The following is a 25,498-nucleotide window of genomic DNA, read 5'->3' as shown; positions in this document are numbered from 1 at the left end:
CACACACGAATAAATAAATAATTGTCTATATGAGATCAAATAGTCAATATTTACCCTAAAGCAAAGATGAGAAGGTCGGGGAGGCAGGGAAGCTAGATTAATGTAAATGGAACAACCAGAACGGAATAATGAGAATGCTGACACAATGTAGAAAAGTTAGCCAATGTCACTGAACAATATGTATAGAAATTATTAAATGGGAACCTAATTTGCTGTGTAAACTTTCACCAAAAACGCAATAAAATGTTTTTTTAAAAAAACCCTTGCATACTTTATTTTTACTCTTCAGTGTTTTTTTTGTTTTTTTTTTTAAGTTGTCTCTAGGCAACATGCTGTTGGATTCATTTTTATTCTGAGAGTTATTTCTTTTAATTGATGAGTTTAATCTAATTACATTTACTGTTCATCATTATCATTCTTCTGTTAGTTTAAAGTTTTATTTTTGATCTTATGATGGCTTCCCTTAAGACCTATACTCATGCTTATTTATCCCAATTGATTTCTCAAGTAGATCAATATTTACAGCTTCCTCCAAATAAAATAAGTATTTTAGCATAAACTCTCAAGTTGCTTTGTTCTCTGATGTGCCCCTCCATGTTGGTCTTGTTCAGATTTTTTATTCTGAGAGACTGAATGAACAAACAGATAATGGACAGAACATATAAATAGAACTCTGACCCACCTTCTGTAGCATCCAGCCCAGGAAGTCAAACCACTATCTGCAGCATCTATCCCAGATGTCAAATCACTATCTGGAGCTACCAGTCCAGAAAGTCAAATAACAATCCCTGTAACAGCGGGCCCCAAATGGCCAAGTCTTAATTAATAACTGACAGCTTCCTTAATTTTTGTAGCTGCTTCCAACTTAGGACCAATCAAAGAAAGCCAAATAAGCTCTGCTAACCAATTACATAGGATGCTCTGTTTCTATTCTAGGTAGCTTGCCTCCAGCCTCCCCATAACAGCCTCCACTCAGACCATACCTAAAGCCTTCCCTCTTTTCCACCATGAAGCTTTCCCAGTCTTTTGCCTGCCTCTGAGCCTCTGCCGAATGCAACTGATGGTGGCTGACTCCCTCGCTATAGCAAGCTCTGAATAAATAGCCTTTGTGTATATATATATTTTTTCTATTTCCACTGTTCTCATTGTTATTGTCCATGCCAAAGTTGGACAAAGAATACGGAGTACTGAAGAATTGATGCATTTGAATTGTGGTGTGTGTTGGCAAAGAATATTGAATATACCATGGACTGCTAGAAGAATGAACAAATCTGTCTTGGAAGAAGTACAGCCAGAATGCTCCTTCTCACATACTTTGGACATGTTATCAGGAGGGACCAGTCCCTGGAGAAGGACATCATGCTTGGTAGAGGACCAGCAAAAAAGAGGAAGACACTCAACGCGATGGACTGACACAGTGGCTGCAACAATGGGCTAAAACATTGCAACGATTGTGAGGATGGTGCAGGATAGGGCAGTGTTTTGTTCTGTTGTGCATGGGGTTGCTATTAGTTGGAACCAACTCGACTGCACCTAACAACAACATTTGCTCATTTTTTAATTGGGTTGTTACTGTTTTTGTTGTTGAGTTGGAGGGGTTCTTTATATATATTCTAGATACTAGACCCTTATCAGATATATGATTTGCAAAAATGTTCTCTCATTCTGTGAGTTGTCTTTTCACTCTCTTGGTAGCATCCTTTGATACACAAAAGGTTTTAATTTCTTTAAAATAATTTATTTTTGTTGTTGTTGAGAATATAAACAGCAGAACACACACCCATTCAACAATTTCCACATGTACAATTCACTGACATTGATTACATTCTTCAGGTTGTGCAGTGATTCTCACCCTCCTTTTCCAAATTGTTTCTCCACCATTAATGTAAACTCACTGCCCCCTAAGTTTCTTATCTACTCTTTCCCATATAGCTAATTCTTTAGAAGAACATAATGCTCAAGGCAGACATTTTTTACTAATTAAACTATTGTTTGGTTTAAAGAAGACTTCAGGGGATATTTTTGGTTTAAGATTTAAAGATTTCTTCAGGGCAATAGTTTTGGGGGTTTGTCCAGCCTCAATGGCTCCAGAAATTCTAGATTCTATGAGAATTTGAAATTCTGTTCTGCATTTTCCCCTTTTTTAATCAGGATTCTTCTATATAATATTTGATCAAAAGCTTTCATAGTCGTAGCCGGGCAACATCCAGTTCTGGTCTCATGGCAAACGAGGCAGTATTCATGGAGGTAATTAGCCACGCATTTGATTTCCTCCTCCTATTCCTGACTCTTCTTCTTCCTCTGTTGCTCCAGGCAAATAGAGCCCAATTGCTGTACCTTGGATGCCAGCTTGCAAGCTTTTAAAAGACCCCAGGAACTACACAATGAACTAAGAGGTAGAAGAGATGCGGTAAACATGGTATTAGGCCAATTAACTGGGATGTCCCATGAAACCATGACCCTAAACCTCCAAACCAAGAGTTCAAATTTCAGGAGGTGTTTGGTTGTACATAAGCAGCCTCAGCAGCTGCCTTTTTTGTTCTTGTAAATATATCACACAACATTTATCAATTCAACTTTTTATTTAAATTATTTTTATTTGGCAGATTGGTCAGCTTAGCTCAAGCAAATTATTTGTGTACATGCTTTATTTTTACTAATAAAAGGTGATATTTCCTACTCTCTTTTCCCTGAGGCACTCCTTATCTTGTTCATCTCTCTATTCCCCAATGGGCTTAACACAATGTCTTATATGAGGTACAATACTCAACAAATACTTGTAAAAATGATCAAACTGCATTATGTACTTGAAGCTAACTCAAGTGTCTTAAATTAACATAGTTTTTACTAATTTATTCTGATCTTCCTCACAATTAGTCTAAGTTCATGTTTTACTATATTTCAAAGAGTGTACTGTGTACACCTTTCCTATCTTTTATGAATTATAGCAAACATAAGAATACAAATGTTTTATATAAAGTAAGTGGTAATCTGTGGCACTCAAAATCATTCCTAAATTTCTGGGACTAAAGCAAACCTCTCTACGGTTCCACCTTGTTTAAGAGAATGGCGCCTCCTGAGGCTGTGAAATGTGGCGCCAGCTCATTTAGAGAGAGAACCCAATTCATAGAACATTTCCATTCTGCTACAGGCAGAGATTATAGGTCAGCATTATTTTCAAAAGATTACAAAGACCATTATGCTTAGAAGAGAAAATAATAAAGACCTAGGGTTTTTAGTTTATTGCTCCAGTTAGTCAGAACAGAGATCAAACTTCATTTACAGTCTATACTTCCTATACTTTGCAATGAATCAAAATTTTTAAATATTTCTTTATAAGGTTAATAACTGTCTTTGAAATTAAGCAATTCACCAAGCAATTAAATGCTTTTTTTTTTTTTTTTGGTTCGTACATACTCATATTTCATTGCTTTTATAAATAAGATAGCTAAAATTTCTCCAGTTTGCCTGAACATGTAACTTGTAGTAACAAGAAGTGGGTACCAGATCTTCTAATTAGCTGTATAGCTGTATGGCCCTAGACAAGCCGTTTTAGATCTCTGTCTTCACCCAGACCAAATCGGAGCAATAATATCTTTTTAAAACCTACTTTAAGTAGACATAAGATTTACATGAAAACATTTTGCTAAAGTTGCTAAACAGTCATAAACTGTTTTCTAATATTTCGTTGACATTTTATAATTTAACCAAGTAAAGATTGCATACTTTCAGAACTACAAAATCCAGTATTTATACAAGGTGAATTAAAATAGTAAACCTGGTTATAATAAAAAATCAATTCATCCATGTTTTCATTTAATTACATTAAGACATAATAATCATAAAAATAGGTGAAGTTTCATGAAAATATTACTATTTATTCTATCTTAGGATTTCTTTTTTTTTATTATTGTTGTGCTTTAAGTAAAAGTTTACAATTCAAGTTAGTCTCTCATACAAAAGTTTATACATACATTGTTATGTGATGCTAGTTGCTCTCCCTATACTGTTACAGCACACTCCTCCTTTCCACCCTGGATTTTCCGTGTTCATTCAACCAGCTCCTGACCCTCTCTGCCTTCTCATCTCGCCTCTGGATAGGAGCTGCCCATGTAGTCTCATGTATCTACTTGAGCTAAGAAGCACGCTCCTCACAAGTATCATTTTATGTCCCATAGTCCAGTCTAATCTTTGTCTGAAGAGTTGGCCTCGGGAATTTAGTTTTGGGCTAACAGAGAGGCCAGGGGCCATGTCTTCCGGGGTCCCTCCAGTCTCAATCAAACCATTAAGTCTGGTCTTTTTACTAGAATTTGAGTTCTGCACCCCACTTTTCACCTGCTCCTTCAGTAACTCTCTGTTATGTTCCCTGTCAGGGCAGTCATTGGTGGTAGCTGGGCAAGAACTAGTTCTTCTGGTCTCAGGCTGATGAACTCTCTGGTTTATGTGGCCCTTTCTGTCTCTTGGGCTACTACTTTCCTTGTGTCTATGGTGTTCTTCATTCTCCTTTACTCCAGGTGGGTTGGGACCAATTGATGCATCTTAGATGGCCACCCACTACCTTTTAAGACCCCAGATGCCACTCACCAAAGTAGGATGCAGAACATTTTCTTAATAAACTTTGTTATACCCATTGACCTAGATGTCCCCTGAAACCATGGTCCCCAGGCCCCTGCCCCTGCTACTCTGTCCCTCAAAGTGTTTGGTTGTATCCAGGAAACTTCTTAGCTTTGGTTTAGTCCAGTTGTGCCGACTTCCCCTGTAGTGTGTGCTGTCCTTCCCTTCATCTAAGATAATTCTTGTCTACTTTCTAGTTAGTGAATACCCGTCTCCCTCCCTCCCCACCCTTGTAACCTCAGAGAACATTTTCTTCTATGTTTAAACCTTTTCTTGAGTTCTTATAATTGTGGTCCTATACAATATTTATCCTTTTGTGACTGACTAAATTCACTCAGCATAATATCTTCCAGATTCCTCCATGCCGTAAGATGTTTCACTGATTCATCGTTGTTCTTTATTTTTGCATAGTATTCCACTGTGTGAATATACCATAATTTGTTTATCCATGGTCACTGATGAGCACCTAGGTTGTTTCCATCTTTTTGCTATCATGAACAGTGCTGCAATGAACATAGGTGTGCATATATCTATTTGTGTGACAGTTCTTAATTCTCTAGGATATATTCCAAGGAGCAGGACTGTTGGATCGTATGGTACTTCTATTTCTAGCTTTTAAAGGAAGCGCCAAATTGATTTCCAAAGTGGTTGTACCGTTTTACATTCCTATCAACAGTATATAAGTATTCCAGTCTCTCCACAACATCTCCAACATTTATTACTTTATGTTTTTCGGATTAATGCTAGCCTTGTTGGGATGAGATGGTATCTCATTGTAGTTTTGATTTGCTTTTCTCTAATGGCTAATGATCATGAGCATTTCCTCATGTATCTGTTAGCCACCTGAACGTCTTCTTTGGCCAAGTGCCTGTTCATATACTTTGTCCATTTTTTAACTGGGTTGTTTGTCTTTTTGTTGTTGAGGTTGTGCAGTATCTTGTAGATTTTAGAGATTAGAGGCTGATCAGATTTGTCCTAGCCAGAAAATTTTCCCCGGTCTGTAGGTTGTCTTTTTACTGTTTTGGTGAAGTCTTTTGATGAGCATAAGTGTTTGATTTTTAGCAGTTCCCAGTTATCTAGTTTCTCTTCTGGTGTTTGTGCATTGTTACTTATGGTTTGTATTCTGTTTATGCCATGTATTAGGGCTCCTAGTGTTGTCCCTATTTTTTCTTCCATGATCTTTATCATTTTTAATTTTATATTTAGGTCTTTGATCCATTTTGAGTTAGTTTTTGTGCATGGTGTGAGGTATAGGTCTTGTTTCATTTTTTTGCAAGTGGATATCCAATTATGCCAGCACCATTTTTCTTTTCCCCAGTTAATGGACTTTGGGCCTTTGTCAAATATCAGCTGCTCATAGGTGGATGAATCTACATCTGGATTCTCAATTCTGTTCCATTGTTCTACGTATCTGTTGTGGTACCAGTACCAGGTTGTTTTGACTACTGTGGCAGTACAATAGGTTCTAAAATCAGGTAGTGTGAGGCCTTCCACTTTGTTCTTCTTCTTGAGTAATGCTTTACTTATCTGGGGCTCTTCCCTTTCCATATGAAGCTGGTGATTTGTTTCTCCAACTCATTAAAAAAAATGCCTTTGGAATTTGGATCGAGATTGTATTATATCTGTAGATCACTTTGGGTAGAATTGACGTTTTTACAATGTTGAGTCTTCCTATCCATGAGCAAGGTATGTTTTTCCACTTATGCAGGTCTCTTTTGGTTTCTTGTAGTAGTGTCTTTTGTTTTTTCCCCATACAAAAATTTATACATACATTGTTATGTGACCATAATTGCTCTTCCCATACTGTGACAGCAGACTCCTCCTTTCCACCCCTGATTCCCCATGGCCATTCAACCAGCTCCTAACCCTCTCTGCCTTCCCATCTCACCTCTGAACAGAAGCTGACGGTTTAGTCTCGTGTATCTACTTGAGCTAAGAGGCACACTCCTCACGAGTATCACTTTATGTCCCACAGTCCAGTCCAATCCCTGTCTGAAGAGTTGGCCTTGGAAACTGTTTTAGTTCTGGGCTGATTGAGAATCCAGGGGCCATGTTTTCCGGGGTACCTCCAGTCTCAATCAGACCATTAAGTCTGGTCTTCTTACTAGAATTTGAGTTCTGCACCCCACCTTTCTCCTGCTTCATCAGGGACTCTCTGTTGTGTTCCCTGTCAGGGCGGTCATTGGTCGTAGTCAGGCACCATCTAGTTCTTCTGGTCTCAGGGTGATGAAGTCTCTGGTTTACATGGTCTTTTCTGTCTCTTGGGCTACTACTTTCCTTGTGTCTTTGGTGTTCTTCTTTCTCCTTTACTCCAGGTGGTTGGGACCAATAGATGTATCTTAGATGGCCGCTTGCAAGCTTTTAAGACCCCAGATGCCATTCACCAAAGTAGGATTCAGAACATTTTCTTAATAAGCTTTGTTATGCCAATTGACCTCTATGTCCCCTGAAAGCATGGTCTCCAGACCCCTACCCCTGCTACTCCATCCCTCAGTGTTTGACTGTATCCAGGAAACTTGTTAGCTTTGGTTTAGTCCAGTTGTGCTGACTTCCCCTGTAGTGAGTGCTGTCCTTCCCTTCACCTAAGACAATACTTGTCTACTATCTAGTTAGTGAATAACCCTCACCCTCCCTCCCCACCCTCATAACCATCAAAGAATGTTTTCTTCTGTGTTTAAACCTTTTCTTGAGTTCTTATAATAGTGGTCTTATACAATATTTGTCCTTCTGTGACTGACTAAATTCACTCAACATAATGCCCTCCAGCTTCCTCCATGCTATAAGATGTTTCACGGCTTCATCGTTGTTCATCGTTGTGTAGCATTCCATTGTGTGGATATACCATAATTTGTTTATCTATTCATCTGTTGATGGGCACCTAGGTTGTTTCCATCTTTTTGCTATTGTGAACAGTGCTGTGATGAACATGGGCATGCATATATCCATTTGTGTGACAGCTCTTATTTCTGTAGGATATATTCCAAGGAGCAAGATAGCTGGATCGTATGGTACATCTATTTCTAGCTTTTTAAGGAAGTGCCAAATCTATTTCCAAAGTGGTTGTACCATTTTACATTCCCACCAGCAGTGCATAAGACAGTAGTGCCTTGTAGTTTTCAATGTATAGGTCTTTTACGTCTCTGGTTAGATTTATTCCTAAGTATTTGATCTTCTTGGGGGCTATTGTAAATGGTATTGATTTGGTGATTTCCTCCTCAAAGTTCTCTTTGTTGGTGTAGAGGAATCCAACTGATATTTGTATGTTTATCTTGTATCCTGATACTTTGCTGAAATCTTCTACTAGTTGCAGTAGTTTTCTTGTGGATTCTTTGAGGGTTTCTGTGTATAAGATCATACCATCTGCAAATAGAGATAGTTAGTTTTACTTCTTCCTTACCAATCTGGATGCCCTTTATTTCTTTTTCTAGCCTAATTGCTCTGGCTAGGACCTCCAGCACAATGTTGAATAAGAATGGTGATAAAGGGCATCCTTATGCAGTTCCCGTTCTCAGGGGGAATACTTTCAGACTCTCTCCATTTAGGATAATGTTGGCTGTTGACTTTGTATAAATGCCCTTAATTATATTTAGGAATTTGTCTTCTATTCGTATTTTGTTGAGAGTTTTTATCATGAGTTGGTATTGGACTTTGTCAAATGCCTTTTCTGCATCAATTGGTAAGATCATGTGGTTCTTGTCTTTTATTTATGTGATGGATTGTTTTTGATTGTTTTTCTAATGATGAACCATCCCTGCATACCTGGTATAAATCCCACTTGATCATGGTGAATTATTTTCTTGATATGTTGTTGAATTCTATTGGCTGGAATTTTGTTGAGGACTTTTGCGTCAATGTTCGTGAGGGATATTGGTCTGTAATTTTCTTTTTTTGTGGTGTCTTTACCTGATTTTGGTATCAGGGTTATGCTGGCTTCATGGAATGAGTTTGGGAGTATTCCATCCTTATCTTAGGATTTCTTGCTCACATCAACGGGTTGTCCTGGCATCTGCCACCACGTCGTGCACTCCAACAGTCATATTGTCCATAGACTTTGTCAAACAGATTTGGCAGCCCAATCGTGATCTGTTAGTCCATAGGCCAGATCAAGCATGTCATTCTCTTCATCAGTGACTGTGTCTAACTTCTCATATATGTGATTTTCAAAGATGAGGTGACAGGTAGAGCAAGCCAAGGTTCCCTCGCATGTACCAAATCCATCAATGTCTAGATTATTTTCAACCACAACTTCCAGCAGAGAGTCACCAACTTTTTTTTGGTTGTTAATGTTTCACTGTCACGGTTTATGAAGTGGACTGTTACTTTATCTTCTGAGCTGCTCCGCGCCGGCGCCAACACGCTCAGCACCGGCTCCTGCCCGCGCTACCGCAGCTGCCCGGACCTGGGCAGCCGGACGCCCCGCTCCTTTCCTCTCTTCCACCCCACCCCCCGGTCCTGCACGGGGCCCTGCGAGGAGCGGCCACCAGCTGGCCGAGCGGCTGAGAGCCACCAAAGCGCAAAGCGACGCTCAGGAGCCGGGCGCCCTCCACCCACCCCCTCGGCGGCCGTCGCCCGTGGCTGGGGAAACTACCGGATCCACGCAGGCCAGTGGGCAGAAGCCCGAGGCCCCCTGCGAGGGCGAGTGCGAGCGGACGCGCTGCGCCGGAGTGAGGCTGGAGGCCTCCACTCAATTCAACTTTTTACAGGTGTACAACTTATTGACAGCAATTAATCAGCAGGGCAGCCCATAGCTTTAATCAATGTGAATTTTCCATCAGCATAAACTGAAACTCAGTGTTCCATAGGCAGTAACTCCCCCTTTCCTCCCTCCCTTCCTTCCCTGGTAACCAGTGATAAACTGGTCTCTGTACCTTTGCCTGTTCTTTTTATATAAGTGAGGTCAGGCAATATTTGTCCTTTTGTGATTAACTTATTTCACTCAGCATAATGTCTTCAAGCTCCATCCGTGTTGTAGCATGTATCAACTTCATTTCTTTTTCTGGCTGAATAGTATTCTGTTGTATGTATGTACCAGATTTTGTTTATCCTTTCATCCACTGATGGGCATTTAGGTTGTTTCCACCTTTTGGCTATTGTGAATAATGCTGCAGTGAACACTGGTATACATGTGTCTGTTCCTATGGCTGCTTTCAAGTCCCTTGGGTATATTCTTTTTAATGCTGTTGTAAATGGACTTGCTTAATTTCTTTTTGGGATTCTTCATTGCTACTGTAGAGAAATGCAACTAATTTTTGTGAGTTGATCCTACAACTTTTCTTAATTTGTTTATAATCTATAATAGTTTTGGGAGGGGGTTCTGTAGGGTTTTCTAAATACAAAATCATGTCCTTTGCAAATGGAGATATTTTTATCTATTCCTTTTGAATTTAGGTGCCTTTTATTTCTTTTTCTTGCATAATTGGTCTGGATAGATCTTCCAGTACAATATTGAATAGAAGTAGCAAAAATTGGAATCCTTGTCTTGTTCCTTAAGGGGAAAGCTTTCTGTTCAGCCTAATAGGGTATGATGTTTGCTGTGGGTTTTTATAAACACCCTTTATCATGTTGGGAAAGCTCCCTTCTATTTCTAGTTTGTTTTTAGCATAAAAAGGTGTTGGAGTTTGTCACGTACTTTTTCTGCATCAACTGAAATGATCATGTGGATTTTTTCCCTTCAATCCATTAATATGATGTATTAGATTGATTGATTTTCATATGTTGAACCACTCTTGCCTTCCTGGGATGAATCCTACATGGTCATGGTATATTATCCTTTCAATATGCTGCTGGATTCAGTTTGCTAGTATTTTGGGGGGAATGTTTGCATCTATATTCATAAAGGATATTGGCCTACAGTTTTCTTTTCATGTGATGTCCTTGTCTGACTTTGTTGTCAGAGAAATGCTGCTCTCAAAGAATTACGAAGTGTTACCTCTACTTCTGTTTTTTGGAAAAATTTGTGAAGGATGGGTGTTAATTCTTCTTTAAATATTTGGTAGAGTTCACCAGTGAAGCCATCAGTCCTAGATTTTTCTTTGTTGGGAGATTATTTTCATTACTGACTTGATCTCTTTACTAATTATAGGTCTATTCAGATCTTTTATTTTTCCTGAATCAGTTTTGGTAGTTTGTGTTTTTCTAGAAATTTGTCCATTTCAACTAAGTTATCTAATTTGTTGCTGCACAGTTGTTCATTATATTCGCTGATGATTCTTTTTATTTCTGTAAAGTCGGTAGTTATGTCCTTTCATTTGTGATTTTAGTAATTTGAGTCTTTTTTTCTTGGTCCGTCTAGCAAAAGTTTGCCAATTTTGTTGATCTTTTCAAAGAACCAACTTTTGGTTTCACTGCTTCTACTGTTTTTCTGTTCTCCATTTTATTTATCTCTGCCCTAATCTTTTATTATTTCCTTCCTTCTACTAGCTTTAGGTTTAGTTTGCTCTTCTTTTTCTAGTTCCTTAAGGTGTAAAGTTAGATTATTGATTTGATATCTAACCACTGCTTTTGCTGCATGCCATGCATTTTGGTATGTTGCGTTTTTGTTTTCATTCAAGTATTTTCTAATTTCCCTGTGATATTTTCTTTGACTCATTATTTAAGACTGTGTTGTTTATTTACCACGTATTTGTGTATTTTCCATTTTTCTTTCTGTTGCTGAGTTCTAGTTTCATTCAATTGTGGTGGAAAAGATAACTTTGTATTATTTCGTTCTTTTAAAATTTGTTGAAACTTGTTTTGTAGCCTAACATATTGTCTATCCTAGAGAACGTTCCATGTGCACTTAAGAAAACTGTGTATTCTTCTGTTGTTGGGTGCAGTTTTCATTCATATCAAAGTATTTTTTAATTTACCTTGCGATTTCTTCTTTTGACCCATTGGTTATTTAGGAGTATGTTGTTTGATTGCCACGTTTGTAAACATCCCAAATTTCCTTTTGTTACTGATTCTAAATTCATTCCAGTTTGGTCAGAAAACATAGTTTGTATGATATCAATCCTTTTAATGTAATTAGAGTCTTGTTTTATGGGCTAACATATGGTGTAACCTGGAGAATGTCCCATTTGCACTTGAGAAGAATGTGTATTCTACTGTTGGATGGAGTGGTTTATAGATGTCTGTTAGGTCTAGTTGGTTTATGTTATTTTTCAAGTTCTCTGTTTTCTCAGTGGCCTTCTGTCTAGTTGTTCTATCCATTATTGAAAGTGGAATATGGTTGTATTATTGTAGAACTCTTATTTCTTCCTTTGATTCTATTTTTGCCTCATATACTTCAAGCTCTTTTTTAGGTGCATAATGTTTATAACTTATGTTTTCTTCATTAATTGATCCACTTATCAATATACAATGTCCTTCTTTGTCTCTTTTAACAATTGTTTACTTAAAGTCTATTTTGTTTAATATTAGTATAGCCACTTCTGCTCTCTTTTGCATTATATTTCCATCCTTTTACTTTCATTCTATTTGTATCTTTAGATCTAAGTTGAGACTCTTTTTACACAGCGTATAGATGGATAGTGTTTTTTAATCCATTCTGCCAACCTGTCTTTTAATTGGAGAGTTTAGTCAATTTACATTTAATGTAATTGCTTATAATGAAGGAAGGACTTATTTTGCTCTTGGTTTTCTCTATGCCGTGTATCTTATTTTCCCTCAATTCCTCCATTACTGTTTTCTTTTGTGTTTAATTGGGGTTTGTTGTTTTGTTTTGATGTGCCATTTTGATTCTTTTCACTTCCTTTCTGTATTTTTTTTAGTTATTTTCTTAGTGGTTACCCTGGTTAATACAATTAACATGTTAAATTTATAACATTATAGTTTGAATACCAACTTAGCTTTAATAGTATACAAAAACTCTGCTCCATCTCTCCCTCTATTGTTGTTACTGTCACAAACTACATCTGTATATATTGTGTCCACTTAATACAGATTTATAATTACTGTTTTATGCATTTTTCTTTTAAATCAGATAGGAGATAAAAGAGGAGTTACAAACCAAAAATACAACGCTGGCTTTTATTTTACCTATGTAAATAAAATGTAAAAAATGCCAGAGTTCTTTCTTTCTTACTAGGGCTTCAAATTACTGTCTAGTGTCATTTCATTTCAGCCTAAGGACTACCTTTAGCATTTCCTGTAGGGCAGGTCTACTAGTGATGAACTCCTTCAGCTTTTATCTTGAGATGTCTTAATTTCTCCTTCATTTTTAAAGGATAGTTTTGCCAGTGATTGGGATTCATTGCTCAGATTGTTCTCTTTCATAGTGGCTGGTCTCCTTGAGTGTCTCATTATTTTGACCTATGAGCTCGTTTTGTTTTTTTTTTTTTTTTAGGGGGGAGGTTGGGATATCAACTGCTCTTTCTGGTGATGTGCATTGGAAAGGGGTGCAGGTCAGGCCCTGGTCTATGTTACTTTCGCTTATTTAAACATGGGGACTAGGAGGAGGTGGAGCCCAGGTGGAATTCGGTGGCTCCAGAGAATTGTTTTGAATCACTCCTTTGCTTTCCCTTTTTACGCAGCTCCTCTTATACACTCTCAGGAAAAACTTGTATTTGGAAGAGACCATCTCCCTGAGTTAGGGGTTGGGAGGAGTTGGCGATAGAGGAGTGAATGCTCGGAGGAATGGTCAGCTCACACCTGTTTTCAGTATTCCCTCACCTCGTCAGGGCTTTTGCCTTGTCACTTGGCTTAGGCTGTTACTGCCACTTTCTGTAGTGAAGGGGCAACAGTGACACTCCCAGAGCAATGTGAAAGAGAGGCAGGAACAGAACTTAAAACTCCCTCCAGCCTGCCAAGAACTTTGGTCATCCTTAGCCCTGTCTGCAGCCATCCAGTTGCCACATGCAACCTATCAAGGCAGCCTTCTCATACCAAGGCCCTCAAAGTGGGATGACTGTTGTTCTTGAAAGTTCTAGCTTCCTCTCACTTGTTTCCCTGCAGGTGACTTTGGGGAGGGAGCCAGCAACCCATGCTACTTAACCATCTCAACAGGATGTCCACGTGGGGGATCTTTAGCAGGGGTAAAGACCTCTGGCTCTGTTTCTCTCCATCTGTCATCTCCCATTGCAAGTGTGGTGGACACTGGCCCACTCACTATTGGCAAGTGGTTCCAGCCCTGGGCCTACCTTCCTCCCACTACCAGTCAGTACCCACCTATCCCTAACCCTCACCCCATGGGTCAGGAGATGGCTCCTGAAGGCCTGGTCTGAGGAGGGCCTTCCTTCTGGCTGCACGTAACTAGCTAGCTCACTGGGTCCTGGTGTCCCCTCTGCTCTGTAAGCAGCAGTTGTGGTCTGGAAAAGCTGAGTGCAATCACAAATCAGGTCCTCCTTCTCTACTGACTGAGCTGTGCTGTACTTCCTGAGATTACTGGTTGTCATTCTCCTTGTTTCAGTCTCAGAATTAGAGCCTACCATGCAGAAAAGGTCCTCAAGACCACCTGGTCCAGGGGCTTTCGACCTCAGCTATGCTACAATCACTCAGGGAATTTTACAAATACCAGTGTCTGGGTTCCCATCCCCCCTCAATCAAATCAGAACTCAGGGTGGGACTGGACACAGGTTTTTAAAAGTGCCCCAGGAAATTAAGATGTGCAGCCCAGGCTAAGAACCACTGCTCTCACCCAACCCCTTCATTGTATTGATGCCCAGAGAACTGATTTGCCTGTGGCCACTGAGTACTTTAGGCCTAACTTCCCTGCTCTGTCTCACCGCCATCCCTTTCTATCTGGTACTTAATGATTTCAAATCAGGGACCCTAATTTATTTCTGTCTTATCCGGTTGTTTACAGAGCTGGTTAAGCCTCTTGCTTACTGCTCATTATGGTTGTGTGTCACTGTTCTTACACGGCATCCCTAGCCCCACTGTGGGAACCTTCTGGGCTGTGGCCACTTCCCCAGCAGGGCCTGTGGCCCGACCCCCACCAGTGCCTCAAGCAGCTGCCCTCCAGGGCAAGTGGGGAGCAGAGAGGTGCACTCGGGGTTTGCAGTCAGGTCTCGACTTGAATCCTGACTCCATCTTGTAAACTTTACTGAGCGTGTTTCCTCATCTGCAGTAAGGGATAAAAATACCTACCTCCATAGTTGAGCTTACTCTAAAGCTAACATGCACAGGCCCTTTCCAAGGCCCTGGGAGAGGCTCTAGCAAGTTTGTATTTATATTTTTTTTTATTTGAACAATCAGATTCAGACCCCACAGAACTTGCACCTGCTCCTCTGCCCCTCACAGAGCTGCTGTGGTGGTTAAATGAGAATCTCTTCATGAAGCATGGGGCAGACAGCAGGTGCTCCACGAATGTAACTTCACAACGGCCCAGAAGAGGGACGGAGGACACAGCAGCAGGCTGTGTGCTTGGTGCATGTCCCACTGAAGGTCATTTGACAGCCCAGCTCCCATTCCAAGAGCAAGTAGGAGGGACGATACTATGGAACCTGGACCTGGAGGGCAGTGTCCTTGGCCCCCAAATAGCTGTGGATCCAATTAAGGTAGCGACTGACTTTGGTGTAGATGCCATAGTTGTGCAGGCGCCCACAGCCCTCACCCCAGCTCACGAGGCCCACCAGGAACCAGGTGCCACGGAAGGAGGTGACCATGGGCCCACCGCTGTCACCATCGCAAGCGTCCCGTGGGTCCCCGAGGATGCCGGCACACAGCATGTTCTCTGAGACCATATTGTGCATAGCCCGAATGCACTCATTGCGCGCGACCACGGGGATCTTGATGAAGTTGAGGACAAAGGTGCGGTTCCTCTTGATCTCACTGCGATAGCCCCAGCCCGTCACCACCACCTCCTGGCCGACCTGGGTGAGCTCGCGCTCAGAGAGGCCGCTATCTGGGAGACAGATGGGCACAATGGTCTGTGAGAGAGTGGCAGGCCTGGCCAGGCGCAGCAGCGCGATGTCATTGTCAGTGGTGCTCCTGCTGTAGTTGGGGTGGATGAAAACATTGCCGATGTCCAGGTCCACTTCCCACTTCTCCCAGCGCCGCAGGTCGTACTCCCCTGCAGGGGTCAGGGGAGGCAGGTCAGAGTGGGTGGGGACAGCCTCCAGCTGGGCTGCTGTGCTCACGCTAGCCCTGTGATGGACAGTGTCCTCCCGCGTGTCCCAGCACTGGCCTAGGGCCACATGCCTGTACCCAAGATGCCTAGTAAGGGTGACTGCCTGCCTGCCAGATGAAGAGGCGCTGGTGTCAATCCCACAAGGGCAGATGCTGCGCTGAACTCAGGGCTCCCTTACAGACCCAGTCATGTGACTGCAGCTGGCCCGCACAGCCAGAGAAGTGACTGGCCGTGGCTGACAGCAGGGAAGCCCCAGGCTCCCTGGGGACCGCTGACACAGACCAGGGCCGCAAAGGAACGTGGAGCAACTGTAGCTGGAGAGAAAAGCAGAGGTGCCCTGCACACAAGGGAGGGACCCTCAAGGGGGAGGGAGCAGACTGACAAAGATGCGCCAGGGGAAGAAAGATCTGGGCCACACAGATGTGGTTCTCTCAAGCAGGGCTGATGGTTCCACCAGTGGAGGAGGAAGAGGAACTAAAAATCCCCAAATCCTTCTTTTTTACATGAAGACTTGTGACAGCCCCTCTAGAAACTGTTGTAGGGTGGGGCCTAGGCGTGGAGGCCCCTAGCCTACTGCAAGGAAGGCTCTAGCCTAGCATGGAGATGGCAGGGGGAAGCTTTCTGGGGGACTGATGCCAGGCCACCCCAGCACATTCCCTTCCCCTGTGGGTGTGTGGGCTGGGCCGGGCACTATGGCCCTGCAGGCCTCCGCTGCCCAAGAATACTTGTGGTCCACAGGCAGCCTGCCCCATGTGGGTGGGAGGGAAGAAGCAAATGTGAGCACAACCTTTTACTCAAAACACTGGTGTGCACCTCCCTGCACCCAGACTGTGCCCAGATTTGAAGGGGGCCCCAGATAATCCCCTACCTGCAGCATACTGGGGGTCACTGCAGAGGCTGCCTCCCACACCTGTGGAGCTCAAGCAACCTCCTACTTGAGCACCTTGGGGACCAGCGTCCCCCAAACCTGGGCAGCCCACCTGGCCCCGCCCCTTTCAAGGGCCCCTGCCCGGCTGTTGCCCATACCGAGCCTGACGATGAGCTTCCTGGCATCCTCCATGCAGTGGGCCGCGGTCAGCACCCACGAGGGGTGGATAAGTACTGCTCCACAGGCTAGCTTCTTCTTGGAGTCCAGCAGGAGCACCTACAATGGGCAGGGGGGTGCCATCACAATGTAGCCTCTGACAACTCCACGCACGTCCAGGCCCTGGGGTCTCAGAGCTGCCACGCAGGGTTTTCTAGCAGGGGGCTGGCTGTACTAACTACTGCAGGCCTTTCCCAGGTTCCCTGGTCACGTGGGCACAGACTCAGCGCCTGTCTCTGGCATTTCCTAGCTCTGTATGTGTCACAGCTCTGGCCCGTTCCAGGACTCCTCCTTGCCTTCGCCCAGGCTGCTGCTGTGGCCATCCATCCTCAGCCACACCCAGCGGCACCCTCAGAGTTCCTCCTGGCCTTGGGGGCTGGAGCCGGGCCAAGTGTCCTCTGGGAAGCCCGCCCCCAGACTCCCCTCGGGGCTCCTGCAGCTGTGCTGCCTCCCCCCAAGCTCTGGTCCCACTGTCTGTCTGGTGGCCGTCTGTCTAGGGGCCCAACCCTCCCAGAGTGTGTGAGCTGCCCCCGGACAGGGACTGCATGCTGATTTCTGCACCCCCCCACCCCCACCCCACACTACCCCCGAGCCTGGCAGAGGGCGGGGCTAACTCTGTCAGTTCCCATGTGGAGGCTGGAGAGGTGTTCAGAGGCCAACCCTTGCTCCTAGCCTCTCCCATGCAAGACATGGCTTCCACGAGACAGGCTTCTGCCAAGCTCACACTCCCCCACCCCCAGCTCTCCTTCCTGCCTGCTGCTCCTCTTCCATCAGGCTACCTCACCTCCCCAGACACAACCTCACCACCCCGTCCAAGTCAAGCCAGCACTTCCCCTCCCATGTCTGCATACTAAACAGAAAGTCCGCACCGTCTCCCTCTCACCTGCCAGGGGCTCTCTCCCCATTTGGTCAGCTTCCCGTTGACGAGACGTGGGTCAACTTGGTCTACATCATGCTTCAAACTGCTGAGCTTCCTCTTCACTGTCCTCCCACAGGGAAACTTCACTAGAGGGAGAGGGCAAAGGTGAGGGCCCACTGGGAACACTTCTCCCACCTCCTGCCTGTAGGTCAGTTTGCTGCATTGTGAGGTTAAAAGGAACAAATGGTGCAAAGTGCTTAGAACGCTCAATATTTGCTGCAAATACCTGCAGATCAGGCACTCAGTCAGTCAACAAACAGTGCCACCTAATGGAAAGAGTCAGACCAAGTAGCAACAACTGCCTAGTTGTGTCATTGCGCTGGTTGTTAAACTTCTCTGAGCTTCAGGTTCCTAATTTGTAAGACAGGGCTATGCCCAGCCACACCCCAGGGCTGTTGGGAGTATTCCCTAAGATACACTATAAGGTGGCATGCCAGGATGCTGCCAAGCTCCTGACAAAGGTGAGGAGTTTTGGGGAGCCCCAAAATCACTCTGAGCATGGCTGGGAGATCTCCCTGTAAGGAGAGTACACACAACGGAGAACTGAGGGTCAGGAAGTCTGCCAGGGCCTGCTTATGGAGGGCACTGAATGCCAAACTGAGAGATTTGGACTGGTCATAGGAGTAATAGGAAGCCACTGAAAGCTCTTCAGCAGAACAGCATAGTGACAGAGAATGGAGAAGAGACAACAGCTACAAAATTCCAGAAGGTGGACAGCAGATGGGCGTGGTAACTGACTTGGCAGACTGAGGAAGTGAAAGCCTCAGCCAGTAATGGGAGGTGCCCAGATGCAGACTGATTCTCAGCACAGAACCCCAAGGAGCTTCAGTACTTCTGTGGTGGCACAGCAGGTGGGAATGCAAACCGGAGAAGTGGCTAGGAGTCATAAAACAATACGTTAAGGCTCTAGATCTCTGCCCACCCCACATCACTGGATGACTACCCTCCCACTTCCTGCAGAAGTCCATAGGTGAACTCCCTCCAGAGGTGAACCACAGACTATGACCTGAGGACTCCAAGCACCGCTGTGGGACAGGGTGACATACGGGCTGACCACAGGAGTCCTGCAAACCTCTGCAGACTGCAGAAAGTCCGGCTCCCCTCCCCCACTCTGCTGCAAGGGGCTACAAGGCAGACAGGAACCACACAAGCAGGAGCTCAAAAGATTCCTCTCAGAAACTGGGCTAAAAGTAAAAGACCTGAGGGTCTGGGCAGCAGAGGTTCTGCCAGTGGTGTGGGCCTTCCAGATGACCTTGTGGGAAAGCCCACAGGCCTGGCTCCACCACGCACACTCAGGTTTCCAACGTCTCATCTGAGAACGACAGCGAGGCTCTCCAGACAACCAAGGAAAGCCTCCGAGAGGGAAGAGTAGGCCAAGAAGAAATAAACAGAAAAGGAACTCGGAGGACAGACAATGGAGGGAGAAGAAATGCCTATAACATCTTCAGGGAGATAAAACAAAATAATATGTTCATGAAACAGGAGATACAGAAAAAGAAAAGTCAGAAAATAAACTTCTGATTAAAAGTTCAGCAGAGAGACTTCCGGTTCAAGAACAAGATGGCGGACTCGCTTTTCTGTTTCTCCCCTCTAACTACAGCTACCCTGGAAAATCTTCAACAAACAATGGTGAGTTGCCTGGGTTTCCTTCTTATCTCCCATAGACCCTAAAATGGGTGCTAGAGAGGTCTTCAGCCCAAAACTGCCAACAGGTATAAACAAAAGAACTCAATACAAGTCTGCTGTCTCTGGCCAAAGGACCAGAAACAGGAAAGCCCAACAAAGACCTAGTGGGGAGTCGCAAGTGGCACTCCACAAATGGGCACTGGGGGGCGGTCCTATTTGTCTACAGAAGCAGCAGCAGCAGGCAACCCTTGTGTCTCTCTGCTCTCTACCCAGTGGCATAAGGAGAGCCAGGTCCAGCAGCTTCTGTTCCACAATACCCTACAGAAAGTGGCCCAAAAGCAATACAGAATACACATTCTTTTCAAGCACTCATGGAACATTCATCAAAATAGGGCATATCTTGGGCCATAAAACACATCTTAACAAAATTAAAACCAAAACCAAACTCGTTGCCGTGGAGTCAGTTCTGACTTATGGCAACCCTACAGGACAGAGTAGAACTGCCTATAGGTTTCCAAGGCTGTAAATCTTTACGGAAGCAGACTGCCACATCTTTCTTCCAGCAGCAGCTGTTGGGTTAGAAACTACAACCTTTGGTTAGTGGCAGCCAAGCAGCTAACCACTGCGCCACCAGGGCTCCTTTTAACAAAATTAAAGTATTAAAATCATATTTATACAGTTCTCTAACAGAATCAAACTACAAATCAATAACGGGAAGACAGCAGGAAAATCTCCAAACACTTGGAAATTAAACAACACACTTCTAAATAATTCATGAGTCAAAGGGGAAGTCAAAAAGGAAATTAAAAAAAAAAAACGTACTCCTGGATGAAAATGAAAACATAACATATCAAACTGTGTGGGATGCAAGCAAAAGCAGCATCGAGAGGGAACCGTAGCACTAAATACTTCTTTTAGAAAAAAGGAAAGATCTCAAATCAGTAACATCAGTTCCTATTTTAAGAAACTAGAAAAAGAGAAAATATGCCCAAAGCAATCAGAACAAAGGAAATGATAAAGATAAAGGAGAAATCAATGAAGTTGAAAATGGAAAAAAAAAGAAAAGATTAATGAGATAAAAAGTTAGTTCTTTGAAAAAAAATCAATAAAATTGATGACAGATAAACATCTAGCTAGATTAAAGATAAAAAGAGAGGAAATACAAATCAATCAAAAATGAAACAGCATCACAACAGATCCTGAAACCATTAAAAGGAAAATAAGGAAACACCGGAACAATTTTACATTAATAAACTTAACAATTAGAAGAAGTGGACCACATCCTCAAAAATCACAAGCTACCAAAATTCAGTCAGTATTACAAGCCAGTATCTCACATTTAGACATAAAAAACATCAACAAGGAGGCGGGGCCAAAATGCCACAGCAGTCAGATGCTTCCGGTAGACTCTCTTATAACAAAGACCCCAAAAAACAAGTGAATCAATTATATATGGACAATCCAGGAGCCTTGAACATCAAAGGCAAAGTTGAGGAACCGGACTGAGTGGCAGAGGGAGGGAGAGACAGTTCGGAAGCAGCTAGGAGCTGCCAGACCTGACTCAGCAAGAGCCTGAGCCCTTCAGGCCTGATCAGCTCATGGGTGCTCGGGAAGTGTTTTCTGTCCCGGGAGAGACCTAGCAACAGAGAGTTTACTCACCTATCCAGAACCAGTGAGAAGCAGCCCTCCATCAGCGAAAGACAAGTACTTGAGTCCGGCCCACCGTGCGGATCAAAAACACCCCTCTTAGGGAAACCTCTCTCCCATTTACCTCCCACTCCCTCCTCTGCAATCGGTCCTGGACCGACTTCAGCAATTGTTGAGTCCCCTAGGCTGGAAGTAGGATCCATCACATGCCCGGAGACATTCTCCGGGCCTTGGAGAGTGAACAAATTAACAAACAGAGGAAAAAATAAACTGCCAGCTCCCCTAAGCCAGGAACTCAGGGTAGGCACAGCTCCTTTGCCTAGCTAGGCACAGACATAAAGGATCCACAGACTTTAAGTGCCTTTCCCCCTCCATAGACTTCTGTGGGCCCATTTCAACAGCGTAGTCCCTCATTACCGCAGTACCACAGGGTATATAACTGAAGTCTAACTTCAACTGTTTCAGCTGTGAAGTGGCAGGTTCATGAAATTTGACACTGCTCTGCCCATTAAGCAGGGTCTTAAACTACCCACATCAGGGGCCTGAGGCCTGGTGGCTCCACACATGCCACCCAGCCACCTGCGATAGGGGCCCAAGAATAAGAGATGCCTCCGAGTCCTTACAGCCAACAGCATTGGGTATTCATAGTCAGGCTGCAAAACCCACCCGCCTATGCACTCTAGGGAAGAGGGACATGCCTCCCCCTGGACACTCAGGAGCAGCCCTCAGCCCTCTGCCTTGCTCAGAGTGTGTCCCCCTGCTGCAGCCAGATGCCTGTGCCTACCCCAATCACCCATGCCTGTCTAGGACTGTAGGTGAGAGTCTGCACCACATACTTGGTGGCTATCTACCTGGACACTTGAGCTGAATCCATACAGGAGGAGCAGGCGTACTCCTGAGCTCACATACATGGTAAAAGAACTAACCACCTGGTGAAAGGACATTAGCGCTTCAAAGATGTCAATAATTAAACAAGCTCAAACGAGCAGCCTATTTGGGCATATCAAAACAAAACAAGAAACTAGGACATAGTAAGCAAACATAAAATAAATAAATATAATAACTTATCGATGGCTTGGAGACAACAGTCAATATCAAATCACATAAAGAGGCAGTCCATGATGGCTTCAACAAGCTCCCAAAATAAAGGATCTAGAAATTTTCCAGAGGAGGAAAATTTCTTGGAACTACTGGAGGCAGAATACAAAAGATTAATATACAGAACTCTTCAAGAGATTAGGAAGGAAATTAAACAAAACGCAGAACACGCAATAAAGGAAATTAAAAAGATTAAAGAAGAACATAATGACAAATTTAACAGGCTCCAAGAATCCATACAGAGACAGCAAACAGAAATCCACAAGATTAACAATAAAATTTCAGAATTAGACAACTCAATTGTTAAGTCATAGGAGCAGAACTGAGGCAATGGAAGTCAAAATTAGTGAGAATGAAGATAAAGCACTTGACAGCAACTTAGTTGAGGAAAAATCAGGTAAAAAGATTTTAAAAAATGAAGAAACCCTAAGAATTATGTGGGACTCTATCAAGAGGAATAACCTAAGAGTGACTGAAGTACCAGAACAGGGGGGTATAATAGAAAATACAGAGAGAATTGTTGAAGATTTGTTGGCAGAAAACTTCTCTGGTATTGTGAAAGATGACAAGATATCTATCCAAGATGCTCACTGAACCGCACAAAGGTAGATCCCAAAAGAAAGTCACCAAGACATATTATAATCAAACTTGCCAAAATCAAAGATAAAGAGAGAATTTTAAGGGTGGCTAGGGATAAACAAAAAGTCATCTACAAAGGAGAGTCAATAAGAATAAACTCAGACTACTCAGCAGAAACCGTGCAGGCAAGAAGGCAATGGGATGACATATACAAAGCCTTGAAGGAAAAAACTGCCAGCCAAAATTATATATCCAGCAAAACTGTCTCTCAAATATGATGGCGCAATTAGGGCATTCCCAGATAAACAGAAGTTTAGGGAATTTGCAAAAACCAAACCAAAATTACAAGAAATACTAAAGGGAGTCCTCCAGTTAGAAAATCAATTAACATCAGATAACAACCCAAAACTAGAACACACGACACAGCTACCAGATATCAACACAGATAGGGAAGTCACAAAAATAAATCAAAGCTAAAACACTGAAAATAGGGAAACAGATGTCAATATGTAAAAGATGACAACATTAAAACAAAAAAGAGGGACATAAAAAATATAGACACAGATTTTCCATATGGACAGGAAGTCAAGGCAATATAAAAAAATAAAAGACTGGTATAAACTTAGAAAAATAGGGGTAAATATTAAGGTAACCACAAAGGAAACTAACAATCCTACAAGTCAAAATAAAAAACTTGAAAAATGTAAAGACTCAGAAAATACAAAATCAACAAAAATGAAGAAGATGAAAAGAAAATACATAAAGAAAAACGACTCAGCACAGAAAATTAAGTGGAAAAAAGAAACTGTCAACAAGACACAAAAAAAGGCATCAAAATGACAGAACTAAACTCATACTTATCAATAATTACGCTGAATGTAAATGGACTAAATGCACCAATAAAGAGACAGAGAGTGTCAGATTGGATAAAAAACATGATCCGTCTACATGCTGCCTACAAGAAACACACATTAGACTTAAAGACACAAAGTAAAACTCAAAGTATGGAAAAAAATATATCAAGCAAACAACACTCAAAAAAGATCAGGAGTGGCAATATTAATCTCTGATAAAATAGACTTTAAAGTAAAATCCACCACAAAGGATAAGCAAGGACACTGTATAATGATTAAAGGGTCAATACACCAGGAGGACATAACTATAATAAATATTTACGCACCCAACAACGGGGCTCCAAAATACATAAAACAAACTCTAACAGCACTGAAAAGAGAGATAGACAGATCCACAATAGTAGTAGGAGACTTCAACACACCACTTCCGAAGGACAGAACATCTAGAAAGAAGCTCAACAAAGACACAGAAGAGCTAAATGCTACAATCAACCAACTTGATCTCACTGACATATACTGAACCCTCCACCCAACAGCAGCTAAGTAAACTTTCTTTTCCAGCGCACATGGAACATTCTCCAGAATAGAGCACGTATTAGACCATAAAGGAAGCCTTAACAAAATCCAAAGCATCGAAATACTACAAAGCATCTTTTCTGACCATAAAGTTATAAAAGTAGAAATCAATAACAGAAAAAGCAAGGAAAAAAATCAAACACATGGAAACTGAACAACACCTTGCTCAAAAACTACTGGGTTGGAGTTCTGGCAAAATGGTGCTCTAGGCAGAAGCACCACGCCGTCCCTCCACAGCAAAGATCCGAAAAACTAAGCCGAACAGAGAATACAACAATCCTGAAACCCTAAAACATCAAATGAAGAGATAAAGGACTCAGCCAAGCACCAAATGGAGTGAGAAAACTGACAGAGAACAGACAGCAAGAAGAGATTCATGCAGAGGTCCCCTACCAGCTGGCGCAGCGCGGATCCACCATCTTGGACTCCATTCAGAGACCAGCAAATGGGGGTATGAGAAAGCAGCCTCACGGAGTGTCCGGCGAGAGACAAAACAACCGCTGATTTGCGGTGTGTGCTTTCCCACCCCCCACCCCTCTTCACCCCTGGCTCAGCCTCCTCTGCTTCCTGCGGCCACGGTCTCAACAGGAAAGCACCAGCTGCTTGGATTCCACACACCCAAGCGGGCGGCTCTCTGGGTGCCATTTGTTTGCTGCTAGTGTTGCTTTTTTTTTTTTTCCTGCTTCTTTTGATTTCTCACTTGCCTCTCACCACCTCCGCCTCCTTTCACTCGAGTGCCTGGCTCCGTGCGCCATCTTTGCTTCTTCCTGAGGGGCTGCAGATTGCCGGCAATTTGTGATATACATTTTCCCACTCTCTACCCTTCTTCACCTACACTTGGCCTCTTCTGCTTTCCGCGGGCACAGTCTCTTGTCCAGAAACATCAGCCCGCACTAGCTGGCTCTCTGAGTGCCATTTGTTGGCTGTTGGTGTTGCTTTTTTTTTTCTTTTTCCTGCTTCTTTTGATTTCTTGCTTGCCTCTCGCTGCCTCCCCCTCCTTTTGCTCGAGTGCCTGGCTCCGTGCGCCATCTTTGCTTCTTCCTGAGGGGCTGCGGAGCTCCATTCAAGTGTGGAGCTGCTTCCCAGTCTGGGCTACTGTGCTGGTGGGATCCTGGGGCTTTTGTTCGTTTGTTCGTCTTGAATTGTTTGTTTTCTTTTCCTTTTCTTCAGTTGGGAGCCCTTTCTGGCCAGGCGGAGCTGTGTGGCAAGGAACTCCCCTTCAGCTTCCACAGACGTGCAGAGGGACCCCTGAGGACATTTCTTTTTTCGTTGTTTTTTTTTCTGTTTTTTGGGGGGGCCTTACGTGTTCTTCTTTTTCTTTTTTTTAAATTTGTTTTGTTTTCTTTTCCCTTTTTATCCCTTTTTGTCATTCTTCATTGCTCAGTTTCTCGTCTCTCTATATCTTCCTTCTCTTTCTGATCCCTGAATACCAGGCATTGTATACCTCTATG

General features: G+C 43.1%; 1 protein-coding gene across 1 annotated transcript in view; it reads right to left on the bottom strand.

Annotated features, from left to right (window-relative positions):
- Nucleotides 1-14,596: 14,596 nt before the first annotated feature.
- PROC (protein C, inactivator of coagulation factors Va and VIIIa) overlaps nucleotides 14,597-25,498 on the bottom strand; it is a 30,864-nt gene continuing 19,962 nt past the window's right edge. Inside the window, exons 6-8 of the mRNA XM_004387032.3 lie at nucleotides 17,632-17,753; nucleotides 16,691-16,808; nucleotides 14,597-15,607 (exon numbers count right to left, since the gene is read on the bottom strand). Coding sequence (XP_004387089.1) covers nucleotides 15,030-15,607; nucleotides 16,691-16,808; nucleotides 17,632-17,753 — 818 coding nt within the window. The 3' untranslated portion in view covers nucleotides 14,597-15,029. The remainder of the gene's footprint in view (nucleotides 15,608-16,690; nucleotides 16,809-17,631; nucleotides 17,754-25,498) is intronic.

This window comes from Trichechus manatus, unplaced genomic scaffold, assembly GCF_000243295.1.
Source record: "Trichechus manatus latirostris isolate Lorelei unplaced genomic scaffold, TriManLat1.0 scaffold00179, whole genome shotgun sequence".
Classification (NCBI taxonomy): domain Eukaryota; kingdom Metazoa; phylum Chordata; class Mammalia; order Sirenia; family Trichechidae; genus Trichechus; species Trichechus manatus.
This window is presented reverse-complemented; position numbering and strand designations above follow the sequence as displayed.